This window comes from Phyllopteryx taeniolatus, chromosome 22 (genome assembly GCF_024500385.1).
Source record: "Phyllopteryx taeniolatus isolate TA_2022b chromosome 22, UOR_Ptae_1.2, whole genome shotgun sequence".
NCBI classification, from domain to species: Eukaryota; Metazoa; Chordata; class Actinopteri; order Syngnathiformes; family Syngnathidae; genus Phyllopteryx; species Phyllopteryx taeniolatus.
Window position 1 is genome coordinate 4,684,483 of NC_084523.1, and position 25,925 is coordinate 4,710,407.

The 25,925-nt window shown below is 41.0% G+C and overlaps 3 protein-coding genes across 7 annotated transcripts in view; 2 read left to right on the top strand and 1 right to left on the bottom strand.

The window, feature by feature from the left end:
* On the top strand, positions 1-15,645 carry mkln1 (muskelin 1, intracellular mediator containing kelch motifs). Of its 4 annotated transcripts, none has more exons than XM_061761269.1 (19): positions 1-177; positions 1,435-1,504; positions 1,699-1,841; positions 2,130-2,218; positions 2,296-2,405; positions 2,832-3,024; positions 3,098-3,214; positions 3,433-3,498; positions 4,354-4,466; positions 4,571-4,783; positions 5,089-5,310; positions 5,386-5,515; positions 7,352-7,499; positions 8,117-8,231; positions 8,886-9,025; positions 9,360-9,462; positions 9,561-9,615; positions 10,049-10,266; positions 15,508-15,645. In XM_061761269.1, exons 1-18 carry the CDS (start codon positions 98-100, stop codon positions 10,168-10,170), a joined length of 2,229 nt encoding a protein of 742 aa, XP_061617253.1. In that variant the 5' UTR covers positions 1-97; the 3' UTR covers positions 10,171-10,266; positions 15,508-15,645. The 4 variants fall into 4 exon arrangements, with proteins under 4 accessions (XP_061617253.1, XP_061617254.1, XP_061617251.1 ...); XM_061761270.1 differs by having other exon boundaries at positions 3,098-3,175; XM_061761267.1 differs by having other exon boundaries at positions 5-177; positions 2,055-2,218.
* The window catches only part of podxl (podocalyxin-like), a 12,772-nt gene continuing 923 nt past the window's right edge, over positions 14,077-25,925 (bottom strand). Inside the window, exons 2-8 of one of the 2 annotated variants that reach the window (XM_061761273.1) lie at positions 17,277-17,852; positions 16,790-16,983; positions 16,681-16,704; positions 16,449-16,584; positions 16,259-16,302; positions 16,059-16,178; positions 14,077-15,696 (exon numbers count right to left, since the gene is read on the bottom strand). In XM_061761273.1, coding sequence (XP_061617257.1) covers positions 15,502-15,696; positions 16,059-16,178; positions 16,259-16,302; positions 16,449-16,584; positions 16,681-16,704; positions 16,790-16,983; positions 17,277-17,852 — 1,289 coding nt within the window. In that variant the 3' untranslated portion in view covers positions 14,077-15,501. Of the gene's footprint in view, positions 15,697-16,058; positions 16,179-16,258; positions 16,303-16,448; positions 16,588-16,680; positions 16,705-16,789; positions 16,984-17,276; positions 17,853-25,925 lie in introns of both variants that reach the window. The other variant, XM_061761272.1, reaches the window with a different exon arrangement.
* Positions 23,774-25,925, top strand: part of LOC133471606 (histidine ammonia-lyase-like) — a 20,173-nt gene continuing 18,021 nt past the window's right edge. Inside the window, exon 1 of the mRNA XM_061761271.1 lies at positions 23,774-24,014. Coding sequence (XP_061617255.1) covers positions 23,774-24,014 — 241 coding nt within the window. The remainder of the gene's footprint in view (positions 24,015-25,925) is intronic.

A 25,925-nucleotide genomic window follows, 5' to 3' on the forward strand; every position in this document is an offset into this window, starting at 1 on the left:
AGAAAATGGATGGTGGGAAAGTGCAGTGTCTCTTTTAGGTCTAACGCGCCCCTTCCTTAGCCTCCCCCCTCCTGCTTGTTTTTTTTTCTGCAACAAGATGGCTGTCGTTCCAGAGAGCAGGGTTCTCACGTTCAGCGTTTTTAAATGGAGCTCGTACTCCTCAACGTATTTACCCGAGTGAGTAATTTCCACATTAGTCTGCCCGCGATGTGCATTTGGGCACTTGTTATGTCCTGTGAGCACCGCATTTAGTTAGCTTGCCGGCCTAGCCCACCGTCTTCAATCCAAGCTAGTTAGCATTGGCTCCGTTGCTAGCGACATATTTGGCATGATTTGTGGCAGACCCTTGGTCGAAATGATATTTTTGGTTAGTTTAGTGCATTCGAAGACAATAAAATATTCACTCTATGATACCGTGCGGCTAAATATTTGTCCCCTCCCCCCCTTATAATTTGTATTACGTCGATCGTCCTCACAGCAATGCTATGTGTAAATGTATTCTGCCCTATTTAGTTATCTCCTTTCTCTCTGACTTCATTTTTAATAAATATCGATCACAATATAATTAACAACAGAGGAAAAGAGCATGCGGACGCCCTATATTGCATGACAACCAAAGAAACATTCAAACTCAATAAAAGAATACACTATTTACAATTGGACTTTATCAGTTAATATAAAAGTCATTACTTCAATGACGAAACAAAACAAAAAATGCAGGAATAGTGTATTCTATCGCTCCCTAAATGCAGAGGTGGCTGGTTTCCACATGCAATAAACTCTAAAAACATAATAATCTGGTATCATTCTTCATCCTAACCATATGATAAACTAAGCCAGTGGTTGTCAACCTTATTACACCAAGTACCACCTAATAAAATACATCAACCACAAGTTAACACTTTGCTGAAACGTGGGAAATGTGAATGCTGAGTCAATGTAAATGTGAAGCACATAAAAGTTACATAAGAAATAATTGTACCTTAACAAATGAGGACAAAAAATAACATTCTTAATCATTCAATGCTCATGTTTTGAACTCAAAAGTTAAATACAACTGAACTGAACTGTACTTGGGCAGGGATTCTTTTGCAGAACCACACTTTGAGAATCATTGAGCTGTGTTTTTTTTTAAATTCATTTATTTTTTAATACATTAATCAGCTCTGTTTTGTCGATGCGGTGACAGCTTTGTGGTCGGGGGTTCGAATCTGGGCTGCAGCTTTCCTGTGTGGAGTTTGCATGTTCTCTCTGACTTCCTCTCACATTTCACTGCTCACATATGTGAATATGAATATATTGCCATTAGGGCATCTTTAATGAACATCGTCTTGTTATCAACAATTCATTTGTGCTTGTCGTCCCTATGAACGCGTATTTGCTTGTTTATCTTTAACTTGTAATATCATATTCTCTCTTTTCTTTAATTCTTAGGAACATTTTGGTGGACAAACCTAACGATCAGTCCTCCAGGTGGTCATCTGAGAGCAACTACCCTCCACAGGTGACTAATGCTGCAACATGCCTCTTTTTACTGTGTTGCATAACTTCCACTTGGTCCTGTTTAACCACAATTTATTCAAATTTAACTGACAAAATATGTCCTCACAATTTCTGTCATTTACCTACTAATTCAGCATTTTTACTTTCAAAATGCAACAAGCTGCACTGAGGAAACGTTCTCTGCCTTTTTTGCAGTTCTTAATCTTGAAACTGGAGAGGCCGGCGATCGTTCAGAGCATCACCTTCGGGAAATACGAGAAAACGCACGTCTGCAACCTGAAGAAGTTCAAGGTGTTCGGAGGCATGAGCGAAGAAAACATGACTGAGCTTTTGTCCAGGTGAGACTCAGCTGCTGAGAATTGCTGGCTAATAAGAAAATGTGATCTATTGATGGTTAAAGGGGTCATATGGAAAATGTACTTCTTAATTGCTTGGATACACATACAGCGGTGCTTTGATTTATGAATTTAATTCGTGTTTTGTAACTCAAGATCTTTGTATCACAAATGAAAAGAAATGCATAATATGTCTCCTATAACCGATTTTCCCAGCATGTGCGAGAACTCAGAACGTCCAACAATAGAAGTAGTGAAAGGGTGGCCTCTTTTTCTCTTCCCCTCTGCCAGTGGTCTTAAGAACGACTACAACAAAGAAACATTCACCTTAAAGCACAAGATCGACGAGCAAATGTTTCCCTGCAGATTTGTCAAAATAGGTGAGGAGCGGTTCGCTTAGACGCAAACATAATATGCTAATTTTAATGTTGACTTTTCCCCCCGCTTTTTCCCTCAGTGCCTCTGATGTCATGGGGTCCGAGTTTTAACTTCAGCATCTGGTACATTGAGCTGCATGGTATCGAGGATCCGGATGTAGTACAACCCTGCCTTAACTGGTACAGCAAGGTAGGACGTAGGGTCCAATGCAGCTGACTAAGGGTTGAATGACATTTTTTTGTTGTCGTTGTTGTTGTTGTCAACGCTCTCGTGACAGTTTAGTCGCGTCAATCAATCGATGGTGTCATTGATATTTTTTCCGTTGGCAACTCGCTGTTTACCTTCAGCCTCAAAATCAATGAGGCATCTGTGTTGTTAATGCCAGAACATGTTATTGTTAACTTTAACCGATATTGCGGTGTGGTCTGTGTCGATTAATCATTTGGACCACGACTACGACTTCTTTTCTCATTCCTGCATCACTACCTTACACACTGGACAGCGAGCCGCAAAAATACGGGAAAAAGAGAGCTGACCAGTGTGTAAAGGGGGTAATGTTGATGGTTGTGATGTACTGACTTAAAAAAAATAAAAAATAATAATTAATACTTGCAGTACAGAGAACAGGAAGCCATCCGCCTTTGCCTCAAACACTTCCGTCAGCACAACTACACAGAGGCCTTCGAGTCCCTGCAGAAGAAGACGCGCATAGCACTTGAACACCCCATGCTCACCCACCTGCACGACCGGCTGGTGCTGCAAGGCGATTTTGACGCCTGCGAGGACCTCATAGACAAAGCCGTGAGAGGTCGGGTCCCGTTTCAAGGAGTCCAGTTGCATCCTGTTCTTGTGTGTGCTAATGTAACGTCTCTCTCCTTTAGACGGTTTGTTTAACCAGTATATCAGCCAGCAGGAGTACAAGCCCAGGTGGAGTCAGATCATCCCCAAATGCAACAAAGGTACAAGTGCCCAAGAAATCAACAGAGACGACATGAACAGTGAGGCAATCTATTAAAAGCCGGACTTATCCAAACATTTCAGTATCATGTCAAAGCTTTGTCGCTAAAACAATGCCGCCTTTTTTTTTTTTGTGTGCGTCGCTGACCCTTCAACCTCCCAACCCATTCCGCACCATCCTCTCGCTTTATAATCGCCCTCCCTTTCACATCCCACGCTCACTGCCGTCTTTGTACTCGCCTTCCTCTGCTCTCTGCAGGCGATGGTGATGACAACAGGCCGGGAATGAGGGGAGGACATCAAATGGTCATTGACGTTCAGACTGGTGAGAACACGCGCGTGCACACAGACACACACACACCCACGCACGCACGCATGCATGCGCACACACACAGTTATGACTTGGCAGTTTTAACCAGGCGACGCACTGACTCATTTCCTCCTCAGCACAACTCTTGCGACGCTTTATTTGTGTTTAATCAGATGATTCCGTATCGGGTGGCGGTTGATGTGCACTTCCCTGCTGGAAGTGTGCGTGCATGCGAGTGAGCGACACGTTATTGTCTGCTGAGCCAAGAGAAGGGCTTTGTTTCAGAAACACACACTCTGACCTTTTATGTTGCTGTACTCAAGGATGTTTACGAAAGAGTTGGATTTTCATTTTTGGGAAATTGAGACTGCTCGGAAAGCATTCCTTTTTTAGCCGTTAACAATTATTCAACTCCTGTTTTTCCTCAAATAGTGGCCTTCGGTACTGTAGATGCCTTGGCTCAATTAATTGCATTGAGAGAGAGAGAGAAAAATCACTTCATCTTGGTTAAATTCCTCTTTTTTTTTTTACCCCTTTGGAATAAAATATGTTTTGCCGGACCATGTGTTTGAAGTAGACATTACCAAAACACACTATTTGCAGATAGGGTTGCAAAAGAGTAGAAAGGTTTTGGAAAATTTCTGGAATTTTTTCCAAAATATCCATAGGAATTTAAGCTGTGGAATTTTGGAAATATATATATTTTTTAAAAAAAAGTGTCTTTCTATAGGTATTAATGGGATTATATGTTATGTCACCTGGAGTAATTACTACAGTGTGCTGGGAAGCAACCGGATGATCGTGCCAAACCCAACAAGAAAGTTCAACTGTCAGTTTTGACATTTATCAAGTGTTGTTCGTGTCCTGCAGAGACAGTGTACTTGTTCGGGGGCTGGGATGGCACGCAGGACCTTGCTGACTTCTGGGCTTATAGCGTTCAGGAGAACCAGTGGGTCTGCATCTCCAGGGACACTGAGAAAGAGGTAATCTGGCCAGAACACATGACTCTAAAAATTGGGACTCATGTGAACAGCAGTGAGCCTGAACTGTACACACACAAACCTTTATAAGCCCATGTTTTATTCAGAGCGGGCCGAGCGCTCGCTCCTGCCATAAGATGTGCATCGACTCCCAGCGGCGTCAGATCTACACGCTGGGCCGTTACCTGGACTCTAGCGTCAGGAACAGCAAGTCCCTGAAGAGCGACTTCTACCGCTATGACATCGACATCAACACGTGGACGCTCCTCAGCGAGGACACGGCGGCCGACGGGGGGCCCAAGCTGGTGTTCGACCATCAGGTAATCATTCAAAGTCCGTTTGTCTCCTTTTTCTATTCATTGGTACCTCAACTTATGAGTTTTTCGAGATACGAGCCGTTGCTCGGCTGTTTTTTGTCTAGAATTGCGGGCAAAAATTTGAGTTCAACAAGCTGATTTTTCAGTTCTCACTTGTAGCATTGCTCAAAGTCTAAAAAGATATACCTTGTGCAGTCTAAATATAAAGGCTAAAATGAAAAATTCAAAATTCTTTTAATTAACACGCCTCATTCCAAAACACATTCAGGGCGTGTCGATGTCACTTCGTCATTTTGTCGTCCCAACAGATGTGCATGGACTCGGAAAAGCACATGATCTACACGTTCGGGGGCCGGATACTGACGTGCAACGGCAGCGTGGAGGACAGCCGCACGTCCGAGCCGCAGTTCAGCGGCCTGTACGCTTACCACTGCCAAGCGGCCACGTGGAGCCTCCTGCGGGAAGACTCGTGCAACGCTGGCCCGGAGGACATCCAGTCACGTATTGGACACTGCATGCTCTTTCACACCGTGAGTCTGTAAAATGAATAATCCTGCCTGACGAGGTTGTATCATAATCACAGTCTCCCGCTCTCCCTGGCTCAGAGAAACCGCTGTCTTTATGTGTTTGGGGGTCAGCGATCCAAGACCTACCTCAATGATTTCTTCAGCTATGATGTGGATGGAGACCACGTGGAGATCATATCTGACGGCACCAAGAAGGACTCGGGCATGGGTAAGATTTTATTTTGTTTAGAGTAGAATTAGGGCTGGTCGATATGGCCTTAAAGTTAAGTCAGATATTTTTCCCCACAAAAATAAATGTTTCTATTACAGTTATTATTATTCAAAATAAGTTTTGCTCTTAGGTTTTCCTTCCCCCTTCTGGCGTTTGCTTTATTTTGCCCGATACCATTTATCCCTCCCCCAGCATTAACTTACATCAACTTCTCCAGAAATAACAGAATTTTTTTTTTAATCTCGATTCCCTATTTGCAAAATCATTTTAACAAATTCCAATTGTGAAAATCCATTTATCACCCACCACTAAATGGACTGAATATATGCAGCAGAATATGGACCCTTAAGTGATGACAGATTGTCAGCGACAGTGTGCAAATGAATAAAAACAACTGAAAGAGACGGAAGGAAGGAAGCGGCGAGCACGAACAGTTGCTTCTTTGTATCTTATAAAACTGTCTCACTCTCATGTGAGAGAATGCGTGGCTCAGGCAGTCCTCTGCAGCAGTTTCGTGGCTGACGTCTGTCAACAAAGAAAGCCCTCATCGCCACTTATGAATAGTTGCCGAAGTAATACTCAGTGGTGGCGTCATAGAATGTAACACTGCTTTAGTACTTAAAAAAAATATCATTGTCTTTCTGACCAATTTATGAGTCTTACAATCAACTACAGGCAATGACTGTAATTATCTCAGTGCATGGACGCTAGTCTTCCCTATACAAACTGCTGAGCCCATTTGAACAATGTTGCTTACCAAAACAGCAGCACCAAAGCAGTCTCGTGAATGAGTGTGGAGGCTTACCGGATGTCCTATGCGCACTATTATATGATCTTACGTGATGGTGAAATGTCTATAACAGCAATTAGCGCTCCAAAGGACTGCGACTTGTGCTCGCTGTACAATGTCGTGCTTGTGCATGTTTAGAATTTTGGCGAGTTACTTTATAATCACCCTCCGTTTTGTTTTGCACTGCAGTTTCATTTGACATACATTTCAGTATACTTGGTAATATTGTTAATATTATTATTATTTTTAAAAACACACACAATATATTGCATTTATACAATGTTTTTTGGGTACTGAAATGGAGTTACATATTGGAGAAAAGATTGCAATAATAAACAGAATATTTCCTGATTCCATATTTATCACCATTGGTGTAACTACAAAAGGAGTTGTTAATCTTTTCGTGCCAACAATATTCATGGGTCAGTATGACCCACTCTATGTCTAATCCTCAAAAAATATAAAAAGACAATGCAAATGCAATTTTTTGATAGAAGAGTAAAAAAATGGATTCTTAATTTCCTAATTCAATCTGATTTAATATTTATTTTCATTTTTTTTTTTTTTTTTACGGTTCAATTAGACCTGCAACGACCTAAATCAGTGGAGCTCTCTTGTAAGCGTACCTGTGCTGCTTTTTAACCAGCTTGTAAATTACCGGTACTAGTGGGGCCTAGAAAATTTTCATAGAAATGATTGTTAGGAAGTATTTATTTCGATGCCTTGCTAGTTGTGAAACATGATTTATTGACCCACATACAAAGATCTGAGCTGAGGGATTATACCACAAATGAATTGGTGCGTTGGAAATGAAAGTCAGGCTGAATTTGCATGCTGCGCACTCCAGTCTGTCTGGCCTCATTGCCATGGCGGCACGCTGTTATGTTTTTGTTTCTCAGAGCCTCTAATTCTGCTACTTTGGTGTTTTATTATAGTTTTATTCTGAATGTCTTAAAGTAAACAGTTCATCCCAGGTTCAATAATGATTCTCGCATTGTTGTCCCCCACCCCACCCCTGCCCCCTCCCACCCTCCTCCCTTCAGTGCCAATGACGGGTTTTACCCAGAGAGCCACCATTGACCCCGAGCTCAATGAGATTCACGTGCTGTCGGGCCTCAGCAAGGACAAAGACAAACGTGAGGAGAACGTCCGCAACTCCTTCTGGATCTACGACATCGCCCGCAACAACTGGTAGGGCACCCAACGTTGGGGAGCTACCGCACAACACAGAGTCTAGCAGTTGTGTGCGTGTGTGCGCTCATGTGTTTGTGTGTGCGCGCGCGCGTGTGTGTGTCCTGTATCTGCACTCATCGTGTTTGAATCAGTGGTTGGGAAAGAACAGGCCGTCCTCATTGTTCCAGCACATTGATTTTAGCTGTTCTTGTTCTCTACGGGCCCATTCAAACAGACCAGTGAGACTTTTTATGCAGATGTGTGCTCTTGACTCTATTGGCGCATGTCATTTTTTATATCCACCACGGAGGTTCTGTTTTGTTCCCTTAATTACCCTCACGGGAAAAATAAATCTGTCTTCCTAGTTAAAAAGATCAGTTGAATTTTAACCAGTTGTTCTTTTTTGGAATGATATTAAATGGACAACCACTGTTTATGGAAATATAGTATTTGATAATATTGTAGAGTATAAAAGCCTTCCTCACCTTCACATGGGCTCAGCAGTTAGCTTTTTTATGTTCATGTTTGCTCATTACCGTCTGACCTGAGTTTTTATGAAGGTTTTCTTTGGTGGTTTCACCAGCAGTTCGTTACTAATGGAAATGTTCTTGCTCTTCTATTTGTCTTTACCCAAGGTCCTGTGTGTACAAGAATGACCAGGCGGTGAAGGAAAACCCCAGCAAGGTCCTGCAGGAGGAGGAGCCGTGCCCACGCTTTGCTCACCAGCTGGTCTACGACGAGATGCACAAGGCACGGCGTTTTGTTTCATGCGCCATCGCACAAACCTCATCACAAATAGTGACATGACTTAATTATGCAAATTGTTAACAATGCATTATGTTGAATTCTACTTCACTCTTTAAATGCCAGTCACCTATTGTTTGGATATAGAGCAGTCGTAGTTATTGACTAGGTGTGGTTATATAAAGTCCACAAAAATTATATATATGTACATATATTTCCAACTATTTTTCAGAAAAACGACTAGCAACAAATCTAGTGACTTATTGTGGTGTTATTGGAGACTTCTGGAGCCTGCGAGTCTCCCTCCATACCGGGAGATGTTCAGCCTTCTGTTTCCAGACTGGAAATGAGAAGGCAAATGTTCAGGAGACGTTCACTCCTCTCCTGTCTAGATTGCAGATTCATGCCCGAACGCTGCCATTAAATTGAAACTGGAAAAAATAATTATCAAAGATGACACTTGGGAATTTGAATTGTGATGTCACAATTAGGCAAAATTCAGACAGGCTGGCTGACAGATGCAATTTCAGAAAACGGCAGATAAAAGATTTACTTGCTTGTTTAACTCTAGATGAGAGTAGTCAGGCCCTTCAGAGACCCAATTATTTGTGTACAATTTTCCATAATATAGCCCCTGTTATTCGTGTGTTCCCTTCTCAGGTGCATTACTTGTTTGGCGGCAATCCGGGCAAGTCCTGCTCTCCTAAAATGCGCCTGGATGACTTCTGGTCCCTGAAACTGTGTCGGCCCTCCAAGGAGTACCTGCTGCGCCACTGCAGATATCTCATCAGGAAGTACAGGTAAGTGGCCGCCCTGCAGCGCAATGTCGCCACCTGGTGCTCTGACGTTAACTGGATCAAATGAGGTGCTTCTTAAATGAAAGACCAGCTGACTTGCTGCTTTTTTTGGCGGTGGGAGGCAGGGAAGGCTTGAGTAAGCCTTATTATAGCAGCGGTGGGCAAAGTATGGCCCACAGTCCGGGCTGTTCTTTAATCCGGCCCACATTATCAAGAGTCGTTTAACATATGTTGCAATGATTTCCATTCTTTTTCCTCAAAATTGCTTCTGTTGAAATCTAGTGACAATTTGTAAGAACTGGAGCACAGTGAATGTCTTTTTTTTTTGCTTGGCCAGGTTTGAAGAAAAAGCCCAATCGGAGCCACTGAGTGCACTCAAATACCTGCAGGATGATCTGTCGCTCACTGTGGACCACACAGACCCCGAGGAGACCAAGGAGGTACTTGATTTATCTTCTTTGTTGATATTTGTGTCTGTTGAAATGCTGTTTTCAGTCTGTTCTGTTAAGAGATGGTAATTATTGATGTTGCACTGTAGTTCCAGCTCCTGCCCTCAGCTCTGTTCAAGTCCAGCAATGACTTCATCCCCCTGGGTAAGACTCCAAACTCATTTTGTACACCCTTTCTTGAGCTTATATGGATATATATGGGTATTTTAATCACTGATTAGAGATCTGTCAGTGGTGATGTCATTATGCAGGATAGACCACGGCGTCTAACTACATGTTTAACTGCGATAATATTTACTGCCGCAATCTATGTACCGTATGCTATGTAGGACATATTTACAATGCAGATGAAAAGGACGGAGCCATCCTGTTCTTTTTGGCACCCTTTTTTTTGGGGTATGACCACAACGGGAAGACACAGAAAAGGTGGAGCATTGAAACAGTTGGTGCTTGTTTTCACTTCAATAGGAAGAGCAGGGCAAGAAAACCAAAACAAAGCATCGGACATACTTTAACTCCCAAGGTTCTTCCAACTCCCAAGTTTTGGTTGACTTTTGAGGCCTATCTTTGCCCTCAGGTTTCTCGGACGTGGACCAGACTTACGCCCAGCGCACGCAGCTCTTTGACACGCTCGTCAACTTCTTCCCCGACAGCATGACGCCACCAAAGGGAAACCTGGTGGACCTCATCACACTCTAGCCCCCCCGTCCCTCCGCCGCCTCGTGACACACTGCAGCCTCACCCGCTGGACTAAAATGCAAAGACGCAGGAGGAAGAGGGGGCGAGATACACCAGGTACTTCCCGTTTCTAATATCTAGTCCCTTCTTCCATTTAATGTCACAATCTGCTGCTACCACCCTGAAGCTGAGACACGTCTAGCTGACACTGTAATATGAGAGTGGAATCGTGTGAATGTGTAACGACCAACTGCCAAGCTTGTGTTTTTGTCCCATCTCTCTCCACAGTTATTTGCATCCACACTCCGAGCTAACCATGTTCAAATTGACTAGGTTTTGAGTTAAAATCCACTTTAAAGTAGAATAACCCTAAGTAGAGCACAGACACCCAGTAGTTTCTGTAATCAGCAGCCTCCGCCTCGACTATAACGAGGCAGTAGGTCATTCTACGGTAGAGCGGAATATAGTTATGCTCATAAGTTTACATATACTCTGGCAGAATTTGTAAGATGTAGACCATCCTTTACGAAAACATGAATGAGATGGTCAACATCAGTCAAATTTCCCCCCCAAATTGCCAATATTTTACTAATTCTGCAAGGGTAAGTTAAATTATGAGACCAACTATATATTAAGACAAACACAAGTCAATGTAAAATCAATAGGCCAAACTCAGTAACATCAATTATAATGTGTAGTACACTGAGGATAATGTCTGATAGCAGGACCGCACCAAGTAAATTCCACATCTATCAGAGGGCAGTAGATGGCAGTGAAGAGACTACCACATGAAGATATATTCCATTCACAAGTCAACAAATCCTGAGCCAAACTCAATAACGTTTATCATGTTGTACATTGAAAATTATGTCAAATTGCTGGACTGGGCCATTTTTTAATTTTGGGGAAAGGGAATGCTCCCATGATGACAAAATCGGAGAAAAAAAGGACACCTGAGCAAAAAAAAATAGATAGCTTGATGTAAGCCTGAGATTTATGATTGAGACTCATTCTTCTGTAACTATAAATTTAAGAACCATACCCCAGCTAATTAGTTTTGAATGATCTTGAATCGACTTAACATGGGAAACTGTCATTTAATTCCACGACTGAAAAAAAATCTGCAAAAAGTATTTCCTCAAACAGGGGCAAGCGTTTATTTGGAGCGAGGCCTTTATTTGTACAAATGCAATTTTTGACTTTGAGTCAATAAAGGTACAGTAGTAAAATTAAATTACATTTAAATTCATCAACAGCGTTCGAAATGGGCTCAGTATTGTTTTGTTTTTTTTCCCCCCCACGATGGGCAAAAGGGAAGAATTTATTTGTCTTAAGGATGACTGAGTCGAATAATTGGGGTGCGGCGTCTATTAGAGAGACGGCCACCATTTGAGGAAATACGGTAACACATACAGTAACCCCATTTTGACTCTTGTTTAACAACAAAGTCACACTCTCTCATAAGGGCTGCAGTGTGTTTGTGTGCAAGTGTGTTAGCAGTCAGCCACATAGGCACAGTTTCCCCACTGTGTTCGCGTCCCCACTGAAGACATGAAAAGATGTCATCAAAAGCAGATATGCAATTTTTGGGATATCGCATCACAGAAAAGCATCGGCTACATTAATGGTAATGTTAATTGACTTTTGGGAACATTAATTAATTCGGTTAGGGCATTTGTTAAGCAAAGGTGGTGAACTTCAGGTTGTACTTAATTTTTGAATCAGAAAAAAAATACTATTTTGGCATTTACACCACCTTGTTTTATCAAATAAGCCCACTTTTCTGTCATTCATTCACAGTCTCTTAGTGTACTGATGGTGCAATCAAAATTTGGAAGAAAAAAAAATTACATAAATGTTTGGCTGTCATATGCCTCAAATCCCATTCTAATGTTAATTTAAAGTGAAAGTTAAGATTCATGCCCTTTGTTTTTGTGTTTAAGAATAAACCCTTATCTGAATTGTGCAGTGCAAATAAAAGCTTTGTAATAATAGGAAGAAAACACAAACATTGTTCATTTTTCCATTTTTTTTTCCTTGCTAAAAACACTTGAATAGAATTGTTTGGTGCTTTTGGGTTGCACTTGAGTTCAGAAGATGCACATTGTGGTTTGGAGTTGATCGCGTGCATGTCCTGCAACATGGAAGTGAATTATTAAGTGTAAAAAGGAATATTTGGGCTTTGCTGAAAAGGGGAAAAAAATGCAGTTTAGTTCTATTGTTACGAGAGGAAAAAAAACTATGCTAAGAGTAAAAAGTTTTTAATGTTACAAGAAAAACTCATATTACAAGAATAATTGTAAATTTACAATTAAAGAGACAATGTTGCGAGAAAAAAGATGTGAAATTATGACTGAAACTTCATCACATTTACAAAAATCGAATCTTGTTCAGTTGTAGTGTTATAGGAACAGACTTTTAATTGTAACAAGTTAGTTAAAATTGCCGTACATGTATAATATCATGTTTTTACAAAATGTATGCCAGTGTAACTTGAAGCTTCCCATAAGTATACATTTATGCTCATCAAACTGACTTGACTGTCATAAAACCTGACCTTTTTTTGTAATGTGTATGGCTTTTTTTCATAAAACTAATTAGTTCTCATGACTTCATTTTTTTTTGTAATTTGACCGTATTGAATTCAGTTTCCATTAGGACTCAAGCTTGTAAATGATCTTTTTACTTGTAAAATTAAATATTTTCTTATGAGGACTTTACTCTCGTAGGTGCCCAACATTTTGGCCGTAATGTGACTTTATTTTTTATAGTATTCTAACCTAGTCTAAAATATTTTTTTTCTTGTGATTGTACAACCTTATTGTCATCAAATTACATTTTTCTTTCTTGCATTTGCAACCTTTGTTGTAACTTTTTTCGAAAATTACATTTTGTTTTCCCACATCTTATGGCTTTATTCTTGTAAAAATAAAACGTTTTTCATAATGCGGCCTTATGCTCATATTAACACTTAATATGAGCATGAGATTAATAAATGATCATTTTAACCTCCAAAAATGAAAACTTTTCTTCCAAAAAAATCAGTTTTCTCATAAAGTTATGACCTTTCTCGAAATACGAGGAGTTTAGTGAAACCTTTTTTTTTTGTAATGTTCCTCTTTATTTTCAAATAATTCTGACTTAATCATGTAAAATGTAACATTTATTGTCTTTTTTTTCCCTCGTGATTTTACATCTTTGTTCTCATCCAATTAATGTACCCTACTACTTTTTTCTCACTTGAAGAAAATTCTAGCAAATTGGAGTTTTTGTCTCAGTAGTTTGACTGGTTTTCCCACAAAGAAATCCTTGTAAAATTGAGAATTGTCATTAAAAATTCAATTTTATTCCAGGCAACTAGTAATTCTATGACTTACTGTCATAGTATATTTCAGTGTGGCCCATATAGTCCTTTTTAGAAATGGCATTGATGCGTACAGAATGGCGTATGTTTACTGTACTGATGGTTTGTGGTCATTATTGCAAGTAATGGGAGGTGGGGATTCCACTGTGTGCTTCTTTTACATTTACACTGGTCATATTTTGTGTTGGAACAGGGTGTGTATGTTGCTGTGTGTCTGAGGAGAGAGGGAAAAAAAGCCTGTCAAAAGAATTATTCAAAAAACATTGAAAAGCACCTTTTGTTTAAAAACAATGCCAAATATTACTGTTTAATTTCCTCCTCACTGTTCCATATAGTCTTCAGTCTCGAACCCCGGGTGGAACCGTGACGGTCCGAGTGTGGTACTGTCCGATCTGTGAGCACTTCTCTGTGGAATGTGTAGAAAGCCTTGTAGTATTGCATTGTATGTAATGTAAATAATGAATAAAGATTGTATTTTGTTCAGGTTTTCTTATATTTTGACTTTTGTAGTTTCTTTTTTCTTCTCCTTCCTCTCACGATGACCTGATAAAAATGCAGTTGAATTATGGGGGGGGAGAAGCTTTATTTGCAAAATATTGTGACAATTTACAACTTTCCAGTGTGTCAGACCCCTGTTGTTCACTTCTATCAGCAAACCAACCATAAATACAAATAGTACAAATACTAAGAACATACTTTGGTGAAACAGAAAACACACAAAAACGGCAGCTTGAAATTGATGAATTAACACACAGTAATAACTATTCACAAATTCACCTTTGTTTTTTGTTTTTCTTTTCTGAAAAATTCCTCGTCATGGTTTTTGTGCTGTTTCTAAAGCGACCACAAGAGGGCACCAAGGTCCTGTCTAAATAGGAAAGCATCAGGGAAGTATGCTTTGGTGTCCCTTACTCGCAGTTTTTCGCTATTCACTAAACAGTAGTGAATTGCTGCATTTTGATGTTGAGATATATTTATTCATTGATTTAAAGTGGAAGTAAAGCATTTGAATACAAATACTCGGGTCAAAAAGGACTCGAGCCGTCCAGCATCAGCAAAGATAGTAATAAAAAGAATATTTACAGTGTTTGGCAATAAGAAGCTTTTAGTTGTATTGTAAAAATTGTATACAGGGTTTAAGTGCCAGATTCTCATCAGACTAAATATGATGTGGTGCCTTGAGATAAGAGTTTAATTCGTTACGTGACTGTTTGTAACTTCAAATACTCATATCGCAAATCATTTTTCCCCATTAAAATGAATTAAAAATAGCATTTTTCCAGCAACACAAAAAAACAAAATAATTTAGAAAGTGTGTTTAATAAGGAAACTACAACTATGAAAACTGTAATGCCATACTTAAATAGAATCTAAAGAATGATAACAGTTTTGCCCAATTTGTATTTGTATTTTTATTTTTTTTGCTTCAATTCAATGAAAATTTTGCGGCTGCTTCTGGTGTACCTGCCTTGGTCACCCGGGGACAGTATATTACAGAAGGAGAAGGTCGCTCCTCAGTAAGCCGCAGTAATGTTGTCGTCCTTCGCAGAAGATGAAGAATATATGCCTGTGCGTATTGTTATAGTATCTGTCAACATGTTGGCCCACTTTTTGTGCGTTTCAGGTTCAGCACTACGCCTTTGATGCTACTCGTTACCCCGTTTATGGGGTTTTGAACTGTTTGTTAGCATTGAGCCAAGTCGGATCACTCATATCTCAAGGCACCACTGTATTATTTGACTTGTCGATTCCACTTAGATGTAATTATTAATAGCTTACTGTCTCTGAACTCTGGGATATAAAAAGCTATGTGTACAAAAAGCATATATTGAACATTTATATAAACCCCTTCGTAAAGGCACGGTGCGTAACCTCAATTGTGTTATGTTGACGTCAGGTGTCGTAGCAGTTCAGTATGGATGCCCACTCCCCAGTCCCGTTTTATCGGGGGTCAAAAAGGTGTTTAATCTGTGCCAGGCTTGCACTCCCTACAGGTGCGTGTCCTCCTCGTCGGCGACGTCGTCTTTGAGCAGGTTTTCCATGGGCACGATCCAGCTGTCGTTGAACTCGCCGTTGAGGGCCACCTTCTTCTCCTGCATCTCGGGCTGCACCTCCATCACCTCCAGCGTGGGGTTGTCGTGGTAACCGTTCTCCACCGTGTGCAGCTCCTCGGTCAGGTGTTGCTGGTGAGTTTCAAAGGACATTTGATCAATAATTGCCTGAAGTGTGTTTGCAGTGACATTCAAGATGTCATTTATAGGATAGTCATTCATTTCGGAAAGAGGCATTGACTAAACTGTAATGGTTCCTCGGCGTTTTATTTAAAGTGTTCAGTTCATTCAGTACATCCAGGGAACTTTTTTCCGCCCCATAATCCGTCCTTTTAATCACATTTTTTTGAAATTAGAAAAGTGTTTCGACCAAGACAAGTCAGCCAACATCGGCAAAATGTGTTTTCTTATTTGATTCGATGCTTTCCATTGAGAAACGGCGAAGCTTTTCGATGTTGTCGATCGCGTTCATTTAAAACTAATGGCCCACGTACCTGGTTCTCGCTGTAAGGCTTGCGGTGGTGGGACGCGCACACGGCCAGGATGATGATCATAATCAGCAGAGCGCCACACGAGGCCAAGATGGCGATCAGGGTTTTGTTATCGGTCGGTTTCTTCATGTGGACCACAAATGGAAATGTTAGCGGCTTGTTCAAGCTTAACGGTGCATGCGCTGGACACTACCAACACTCACCTTTGTTATTTCTTCATAATACTGAGTTGCCAGCGCTGTTTTCACTGTAACGTACATAAAACCGTTTAGATATTTTTTTTCGAATAGTAGTCCAGGGCATTTATTCATCAGAGTACCAGACATTATTAGAGAGGAGCTCTTAAAGTGTACAAATCCACATTTTGAAGTAGGTAGCTGGAGGCTGCAGTACCTCTGCCGTTGATCTCCACACAGTCGAACAGCAGTTTGCCTTTATGGTGGCGCCACGTCAGCGTGCAGTTTCCATCCTTCAGGTTGCCCATGAGGCGCCTGCACACCTCCACCAGATCTTTCTCCTCCTCCACCTCCTTCTAAACGGGCGAAAAGCACAGGTAGCAAATTCCGCTACAGCCCCCCGGCCCAGATTAGCAGAGAACAAAATGACATTTAAGAAAAATCGCTACCTCTTGTCCGTTGTTCAGCGAGTACTAGACACAGCAACAAAAAACACAATGCTGCATGTTAGTAAAAGGCGATTCCCATACATTTGCAAACCGCGCTTCCTTGTCTTACCGAAAACTTCTTTGGATAAGCTACAGTCGTTGTGGTCGCGGTGGTTATTTTCGGGGACGTGGCACCAGGGGTCGCACTTGTGGTCACAACAGCGGAGGCGTCAGTTGTGGCCCCCGTAGTGGTCTCATTCCTCACAGCCGGTTTGGTGGTCCCTGAAGGCGTTGTCTGTTGGGAGCTTGTTGCAGTGGTTTGCGCTGTGATGTTAATATTGAAAAGAAATAAAACGGACTCTTCGTAAGATTTTTAATAACTACTAAAACGGATTATGCAGCACAAGTAAATACAGTGCACAGGTGGGAAGGGAGTAATTAAAGCCCACCCAAAAAGGTTTGTAATTGCCTGTAGATGCCACAAGATGGTGGCAAAGCAGTTTTTGACAATATTGTCTTACTAGTTAAACCTCATATTTTGCATTAACATGTCACTGGTTTTACATAAACTCATATCTCCATAATTCCTTTGAAGTCAAAGTATCGCTGCGCCTTACCCAATGGGATCTCCCGTTGAGTCGTCTTGTGGATGACGGTGGTGTGCGTGGCGGGCCGATGGTTCGCCGTGGTTGCGTCTGTGGCCGCTTTGACCGTCGGTTTGACCGTAGTGATGTCATCAGGTTTTTTGCTTGGGACTTGTGTGGTGCCTATTGTCGCCACTGTGAGGATGGTTTTGGATGTTCTGGCTGTGGTCATCGGGGTGAGGGTAGCACTCTTAAGAGTAGGTGGCGCACTGGAGGCGCCAACATTAATTGGGCTGTCCGTTTGCGGCCGATGCGGTGGGGTGGGGGCTGGCGTTACCCTGACAGTGGGCACCGTTACGGCGGGAGGTAAGGTGACGGGTTGTAAAACCGTCGGGGTCTGCATCACCTTCCGTGCGTCGCCACTTGTCGGCGCGACAGTTTGTGGTTTGTTAGTAACGGGCTCCACTACAGCCTGGATTGTAGATATGCTGGCGACAGTTGGTGCTTTGGTGGGCAAAGCAGTCATCCCTTGTGTGGCGGGGTCCTTCGCCACGGTGCCTCCGGTAGCTGCAGTCGAGTTCTCTGAGCGCGTTTTGTGACATAGAAGACCTAAAAATAGATTTAGAACACATCAGTGGATATCTCAATTGTTTTTTTTTGCATTTTTGTTTTTGTCCTTATGGACAGTTTAACACTACATTTAAATATCAGTAAATAGGAAATGCTGATAAATAAAGTCACATATTATATTGAACAGAAAAGTTAAATAAAAAAAAAAAAAATCACTAAATTTTTAAGAACAAATGTTTCTTCAAGATTAAATACAAATGTATTTTAACTCCAACGGTAAATAGAACTGAACTGTACTGAGGATACTTAGGATTCATGCATCTGTGCAGTTTTACCTCACAAAGTGTCCTCGGAGTGTACACCTTCAGCTTTTATTTATTTAGAGTTCAGGAATCTTTTTTACTCATTTTGGTTTATTAAGATAAAAACATACATTAGGTATTTCTTTATTAACTCTTCCCTATGTTCGAAAGGTGGACATATTTAACAGTAGTTTATAGTTTTTGTGACAATAGCAATAATTTGATCATTTAAAAAAATAAAATTATACTTTCAAATACCAAACAGGAATTTAAAACTCTAACAAACAAAATATTTCAAAATGTGGTTATGCATTTTTTTCCTCATTTTTATTTATTGTTAAAATAATAATAATATAATTTTCCATGTTATTTATTTTTTTATTATATTGTTATAATTTCATGATACAGTATTCAAAATTGTTTTTCTTAACTTTTATTTATCATTATTATTCATAAATATTGAATGTGTATTGTAATTATTAGGGGTCCACACTGCCCGGCATATAATCATATTCAGGTTTTTAAAATAATAAAATAAAAATAATAATAAAAAAAAAAACAAGGAAAATTAATATATTCAAAATAATAATATATATAAAAAAATAAATAATATAAATATAAATGTATCAAATAATGTATAATGATACAAAAAGCAACAAAAACGTGAATATATTGCAGGTATCAAAACTTTTTTGTATATTAACATTGTAGAAATTATACTATATATTTTCCCATAAATAAAGAAGTACAGTAAGTAGTGAAACATTGTAAAAGTATCCATGTTATTTTTTTACATTGTTGTTAAATACGGGAAAAATAACTAAGTAGTCAAGTCAAGTTTACACTATTTTATATTTTATATTATTTGCGAAAGAGTCTCAAAGGGCTTCCCACAGTGGACAAAGATTGACGACATCCCCTGATCTAAAACCCCCCAATTGGGCAAGGAAAAATACGAAATAATGGTCCAAAAACAATTACAATTTTAAGAACTAACATATGTATCATATTATAAAATTGTATTTAACTTTATCCATATATTTTTTAATGGAACAAAAAGAGAGTTTATTGGGACGTGAGAACCACAAAGAAAGACACAATCAAATATCAAAACAGAAATAATATTAACATTCAACTCCTTAGCCATCCATCTTCCTCTGTTGCTCTATTTATAGTGACCGGGCCAGGATGTTGTACACAATAAACTTGGAAGCACCACACCTATACACTCCACTGCCGTTTTGTTTGTGTACGTGTGTCTGTGGAGCAATGCGAAGCAGCGGACAATCCATGCCTGAGTCCACGTCGGCACAACAATGGCGTCTGGCTCCACCACCTCTGTGGATTGTGACCTCCGCCCAGCTATTGTATTGTATCCCCAGCACAGAACTACTGATGACATATGACATATTACTGCACAATTGGCCATGATGAATGGCATTTACTGTAGATGATGTCATCATCTTGACACCAACGTCACTATATCGATGAAGAGTCATAAACACACTGTGTCCTTTTAAATAGCAACATGATATAATATTTGTTATTATATGCATTTTTTCAGTGAATTTTTGTCTGTTTTGCATAGCTGAAATTAGCCTGTTTTAAGGGGGGGTCTTCCCTAATGTAAGAGAGAGACTGCGCCCCCCTAAAATAGGCCTATCAACGCCACTGCTGAACGGACAGTGAAAATTGCTTTCAATACAACATGGCAAGAGAAATGACTGTCAGCCTATCCCAGCATTGCGGAATCCCCTTCCACTCAGGGGTTGTCCCGCCCCTGTTACGGCGCTGACGCTATCTCCCACGGTGGAAAGTTGCTGGGTAGATACTCGCCTTTACGAGCAGTGTAAAAGGGGGTCCTAGGGCTGCATCCTTCCCAGCCTGCGAATCAATCATCACAACGAAGGGGTCAGAAGTGCGCAGATAAGAGTGTGTTCTGATCAAGTGGAGGCTGGTAGAGGTAGGCACAGGCGCATTGCTTATCGGCCCCAGAGTACTCTTACTAAGAGAGGCGGATGCTTGCTGAGTCCCTGAGAGCTTTTCGATTGATGTATTCTCAGCATGACAGTCTTCCAAATTCTTAGCCAATGGCAATTTTTTGGTTTTTGTCTTGCATGAGAATTATTTTACCAGTCCAGGGTGTACCCCACTTCTCACCCAAAGTCCGCTGGGATAGGCTCAAGCTTACCCATGACCCTAATAAATATAAACCGTTTACTATGAATACGCCTTAATCGTAACACAACTTAATCGTAACACACACAGTCTTGGAGTCGCATGCAATTTGTTTTTAACCGTCTTGAAATCAGCATCACCTCACTATAACCACTGATTGATTGCTTCTGAAACATGTTGAGCAACCTCGATGTTTTGCCTTGCCCCCACTCCCTCACCCCTGACCCCCATCTGTCACCGCCACATCTGTTTCTTTACGGGCGACAGCACCCCTGATCCCGCCACTATCTCCATCAAGGTTGGCTCACCCACACATTCCCCGCCATGCAGGTCACCTGTGAGTCATCAGATCCACTTGCACTGTCCTGAAGGTTGGTCAACTACACAAAAATGTGAATGAAAGGGTACACCAAGGCACTAAAACCCCTTGTGTGGTACCCTCCCATGCTAATCAGTCCTCCACTGTTCCACCACATTATGGTGTAAAAACAAAGTCAGACTGGAAATACTCTATTGGATCCAAGAAAAGGCTGATCAAAGGTACATGAAAGTATTGTATTGTGCACATCTTGTTGGATTATTAGGGAGCAAAATAACACGCCATATAACACACAGTATCACAGTCTAAACTAGAATAGACACTCAGATCTCTGCCAAGGTTGAACTGATAAAAGTGAGTACTACTGTATTTCTATTTGTCGGACCACATTGTGTCAGTTTCCACAATCGGAGTTACGACTAGAACGAGGGCGTCGATGGCATCAAAAAAATCAATAAAATCAAAATAAAAGATAAGGACCTCTGTCCTGCTTGCGGCCAATAGCAACACGCCAATATAACGTATTTGACAGAACTTGCCATTTTTTATTGTGATACAGGGAGGGACTGCTGCCATCGTGACGCAAATAGTAAAAAGAGGAAATGAATTCCTCTAACAATCCATTTATTTTTGATACCGAGTGCCCTTTTTAGAGTTGCGGGTCAACTGCAGCCTATTCCATCTAACTGAGTGAGAAGTGTGGTACACCCTGAACTGGTCACCAGTCAATTCCTCTAAAAAAAATAAGAAAAAAAATGTCGAATAGTAGATAGGTTCCCCACCCAAAAAAAGTCTATCCATAGCTGAATGTAATCCTGCTAACCGACAAGCAGGACAACCCTTCTGCCTTTTGCACGTTCATGCTTAACAGAGGTAATAATCATTTTATATTGAACCTGTGATGCATGTCACTGCGTGGAGGGTCAGGAGAGTTCAAAGGGTGCTCTCACCCACTCTGCCCTCACTTTAGGGGGTCCTACTGTTTGGTTCCAGTGGGCGTGGATCCCCCAAATCCCCAGTCTCTTTTAGTGTGAGAACCACCATGTTCGCATTCACAGGGATTTACAGCCTGGATAGAAGGCTGGGATAAGTTCTCCTCCTTCCTCTCTGCCATTTAGTGAAATATATAAAAGAGAAAGGGGGCTGACAATAAGTATGTTGGTGGGTCACCCTTGGAGTAAATACTGGTGATAAAAGAAATGGCAGTAAAAAGACAAATGAATTCTAGTCATGTTGTTAAACTGATTCATAGTCTCTTCCCTGACATTATTGGTTAAGAGCAGTCAAATGAATGCATTTCCAAAGTAGTGACTCTTTTGAAGCCTCTTGAACTCTATTGTTTTTTTTGTCAATTTGTCTTGATTGTTTCTGACTTTCTAGTTAGCCCCGCCGTGCTCCTTATGTGTCAGCCAATCATTACATGACCTGGTCTCGTTTGACTCACCCTTCCATCCCAAAGCGACATACAGTTACAAGAAAAAGTACGTGAACCCTTTGGAATGACCTGTATTTCTGTTCGATAAATGTGACAAGATCGGAGCTGTTGGTTATCGCTACCCTGCCATACAAAAAAAACGCACACTAATGCCGAGTTTTCTATTCTGTATGTTGACACTGATTTCAATGCATAGGTTTTGGTGGTTAATATGATGATAATAATATGGATAAATATAGTTTATGTAAGCTTTAAATGGCATTCCGTTGCACTCAGGTTGGAACTTTGCCTGTTTTCTCGAATACTGCATTTGTTGTTTCCGACTTGCCATTCTCATTATTCTCTGGAATAATATAGAAGTATGGCCTCATGTAATGTAAAGCGCTTTTTTGCTAAATATTCGGAAAAGATTAGGGCTCCAGTGTTGTAAAAAATGAGGTTACTGGCACAGGAAGACATTACAACTACAAAAGGGACACATTAATGTGTATTTGTCTGTCAGCGAGCTAGTACTTAGTCCACCTTGCCAAGGACCACTGCGCTGGAGTGATGCACAACTCGCTTTAAACAATGCACTCCCGAAACAGCTAGTGGCACAAATCTTCCCCATTAATTTGGTGACACCCCACACAAAGAGCCCCCACGTGCGCCCGTGCGACGATTGCACATCCCTGGGCTTCGTTACACCAAGAGAGCTAATTCAGCCCGGCGCGCCATTGTGAGGGGGCACCGGGTCGGAGCCGGATAAGGGAGGGGTCTTCCCAATCTGCAGCATTGGGAGGTGAGGAGGCGTGAGTGTATTCGGTGGGAGTAAAGAGTGAGACAAGTGAAAGGGAGGAGGGACAGCAGAGAACATGAAGAGACCCTGTAAATTTAACTGCCAAATGGAAATGACCGGCCACACACACACACACACACACACACACACTTACACTTTATCCACAAACAACACACTCCCTGTCCTTGGAAACCAGACTGGTATGTGTATTTATACAAGCTGTGGGGTGTGTTAATGATAAAAGTTCAATGTTACACCCCTCCAATCGTAGTCACGGGTTAAAAGTGAATCAAGATATCTATAAATGTCAGGGTTTTTTTTTTATGATTATTTTTTTCAAATATTTATCTGATTAACCTTTAAAAGGGTATGCAAGTATCCCACGTGCTGTACTCGGCTAATTGAACAGCAGCCACGGTCTGTTTTGAAAAATGTTGCAACCAGAGGGAGGGGTTGACATGCCATGATGAGGCAGATTAAAAAGAAGAACGAACGAAAACAAGGCGGACACCGTGCGGTGCGGGGGAGGTCAGGGTCAGTACCAGTCGCAGGGCCTGATTAATGCCTGACACCTGGGAGAGGATAGTGGCATGCAAGAGAAGAGTGCGGTGTTACAGTGGAGCTGAGCTGTGATGACATGCCAAGCATCTGTTTCTGTACGTCCTAAAATACATTCATAATATATAATCAATCGAAACTCAGTGCAAGGTAAAAAAAATGTTGCTTTGAAGTCTGGTCCAGTAGCAAATGAACAGAGTTTTTTGTTGCAGAGTTCTATGGTAAACTTTTGTGTCTGTGTGTGTTCTACCATGCAGGCCACATGAAAAGGTTCCTCCGAGCGAGAGAAGCCAGCTCAAAGCCATCTCCTGCCACCACACCCTCCTTGGGAACCAGGATGTTGATAAAAAGTATTTTCCCCCCACCACCTATTGTTCTCACTTCTCTCCCATGCTCACTGGCCAGCAGAGACACCAAACGAATATGCCAAAGCAGGCAGCGTCTCCCCCGGCACCCTGGTGTCCTGGAACCTGTTATCTTGTAGGAAATGGACAGGTCACAACCCCAAACCGAAAGCAGAGGACAGATGGTCTGCGTGGGGTTAGGAAGTCCTGGAGAGGACTGATAACTAAAGATGCTGCCTCTTCCTGTCGGCGCACATCCACCTATTTATTTCGAGCATGTTTTGGAGGTAAGTAAAAGGCCGCTCTGACACCAATTATGAGCATTTAATGGCATCAGGTGAAAGTGACAAAAACAAAGACTCACTCGCCCAACACTTCGGTGAAGTGGTTTTTGTGTAATCGTGCTCACAAACAAACAAAAGAAGTGGCCCCTTTGAAGCTACAGTATTATAACTTCCAAGGCAGCGGTAGTCATCCAAAATAATGCAAAAACCTACAGGAAAATGCTTCCCCATTAAAGTAGCAATGTACCTCTTAAGGTACGCAACCATATTTGGATACTTGGGTGGAGTCAAAATGGACTCAGCATGCCCTATAACTTCCTTGCCAGAGGTGGTAATATAAAAACATACATGCAAATGCTTCAACCGTCTTTCAGTGGTAAAAGTGTCCCTAATAAATGTACAGTAGCTCTAAATGAAAAGGAACCATATTGGGTTACTTGAGTTGGTTCACAATCGAAACTGCACATCTATGTTGTAACACCCTTGGTGGAGGTAATAACACAAAAATGTAAACATGCAAGATGCTCAAACATGCTTATAATTATAATGGTGTCTATATGTTGGTAGAAATGTAGCTCTGACTGAAAGGGAACCATATTCTATAATTGACCTTGCACACCTCAAGATGGAGTAGATATAGATACAAATGTAATAATCATAACTATACTGAATTTATATTTGAAATTTCTTTAATGTAAAATATAGTTCTCAATTGAAAGGAACCATATTTGGTCACTACGGGGAAATGAAAACCACAATTTCTCCTTGGCAATCACTGAAATATGGGGGAAAAAATTTTAAAATAAAAGTAAAATGTGGCCACACAAAATACATAAAAAAACATTCAAATGTAAGATTCTTATGCTTAGACAAAGTGTGTAGTTCAAAGTAAAAATGTATCCCTATGCGGTAAGGAACCATATTGGGTTACTTGAGTGGAGTCATAAATGTCCCAATAAACAAAATATCAATTACAACGGAAGGTGTAATAAAATACGACAAAAATAAATTTTGTAAACAGGTTTTGTAGTCTACTCCTATAATTGTCGAGGTGTGACATTTTGGATTTTCTTTTATTTCATTAAATTCACTTCAATTGTTATACCGACACTTTCTTTGATATTGGACACACAGGCAAACAAAATGCCCTGACCCCCGCCCCCCCAAAAAAAACCCAAAAACTTCTAACCCAAGTGAAATGTTTGTAGTCCTGCTCACATGTTGAAGCCTCCACGTGCTCGTGAAGTGTTAAAATACACACACAGCCATGCATGTTCACACACTCCTTTCTATTTTTAGGAGTTTGTGTTGTGCTGACAGGCTTTCGATTGAGTTTTTCTATCAGGGAAGGAGGGGCGGGGGGTGCTGTGTCACACGTTGCTTTTCCCAGGGTGGAAAAATAAAAGCCCCTATTAGAATTCCCGTAGCGCGGTGGATGAGGCAGGTGCATAATTACAGAAAATCTCTTTACTTGCAGCCAGGGAGGGAGGTCATGGGTCTAGTTCATTATTCAAGATCCTTCTAGAGTGCGCAGCTCGATGTTTGTGTGTGTTAAAGTGGGGAGTGCAGTGAGAAGCCCTTCAATGACTGTGGGGGGCGGGGGTGGTGGGGAAAGATGTTTCAGCTCCTAGTCGTACTGTGCTTTCAGATATGATTACAACAACCTTCGGACTGATTGCATAGCGCCAACATGAAGGCAGGAAAAAAAACGAGACATAGGACGAAAGAAGCTGTTCAATGGACGAAAATGAGCTCAAATGACCTAACTTGAACCACGACAAACTTCGATGAATTTCCTATTGTAAATTAATGTACATTGTGGGCATTTGTGATTTTTTTTTTTTTTTGTAAAATTGCATCAAATGTTCTTGCACCATAGGTTCGCCGCCCAGGGCGTAAAAAACTGCCATTGTT

What these genes read in the sequence shown, in the direction of transcription:
- mkln1 (XM_061761267.1), top strand. Translation starts at nt 98, where the DNA reads ATGGCTGTCGTTCCAGAGAGCAGGGTTCTCACGTTCAGCGTTTTTAAA. An exon ending in AGAGCAACTACCCTCCACAG is followed by an intron (nt 1,505 to 1,698) that starts GTGACTAATGCT and finishes CCTTTTTTGCAG; the next exon opens with TTCTTAATCTTGAAACTGGA. An exon ending in GGTCATTGACGTTCAGACTG is followed by an intron (nt 3,499 to 4,353) that starts GTGAGAACACGC and finishes CGTGTCCTGCAG; the next exon opens with AGACAGTGTACTTGTTCGGG.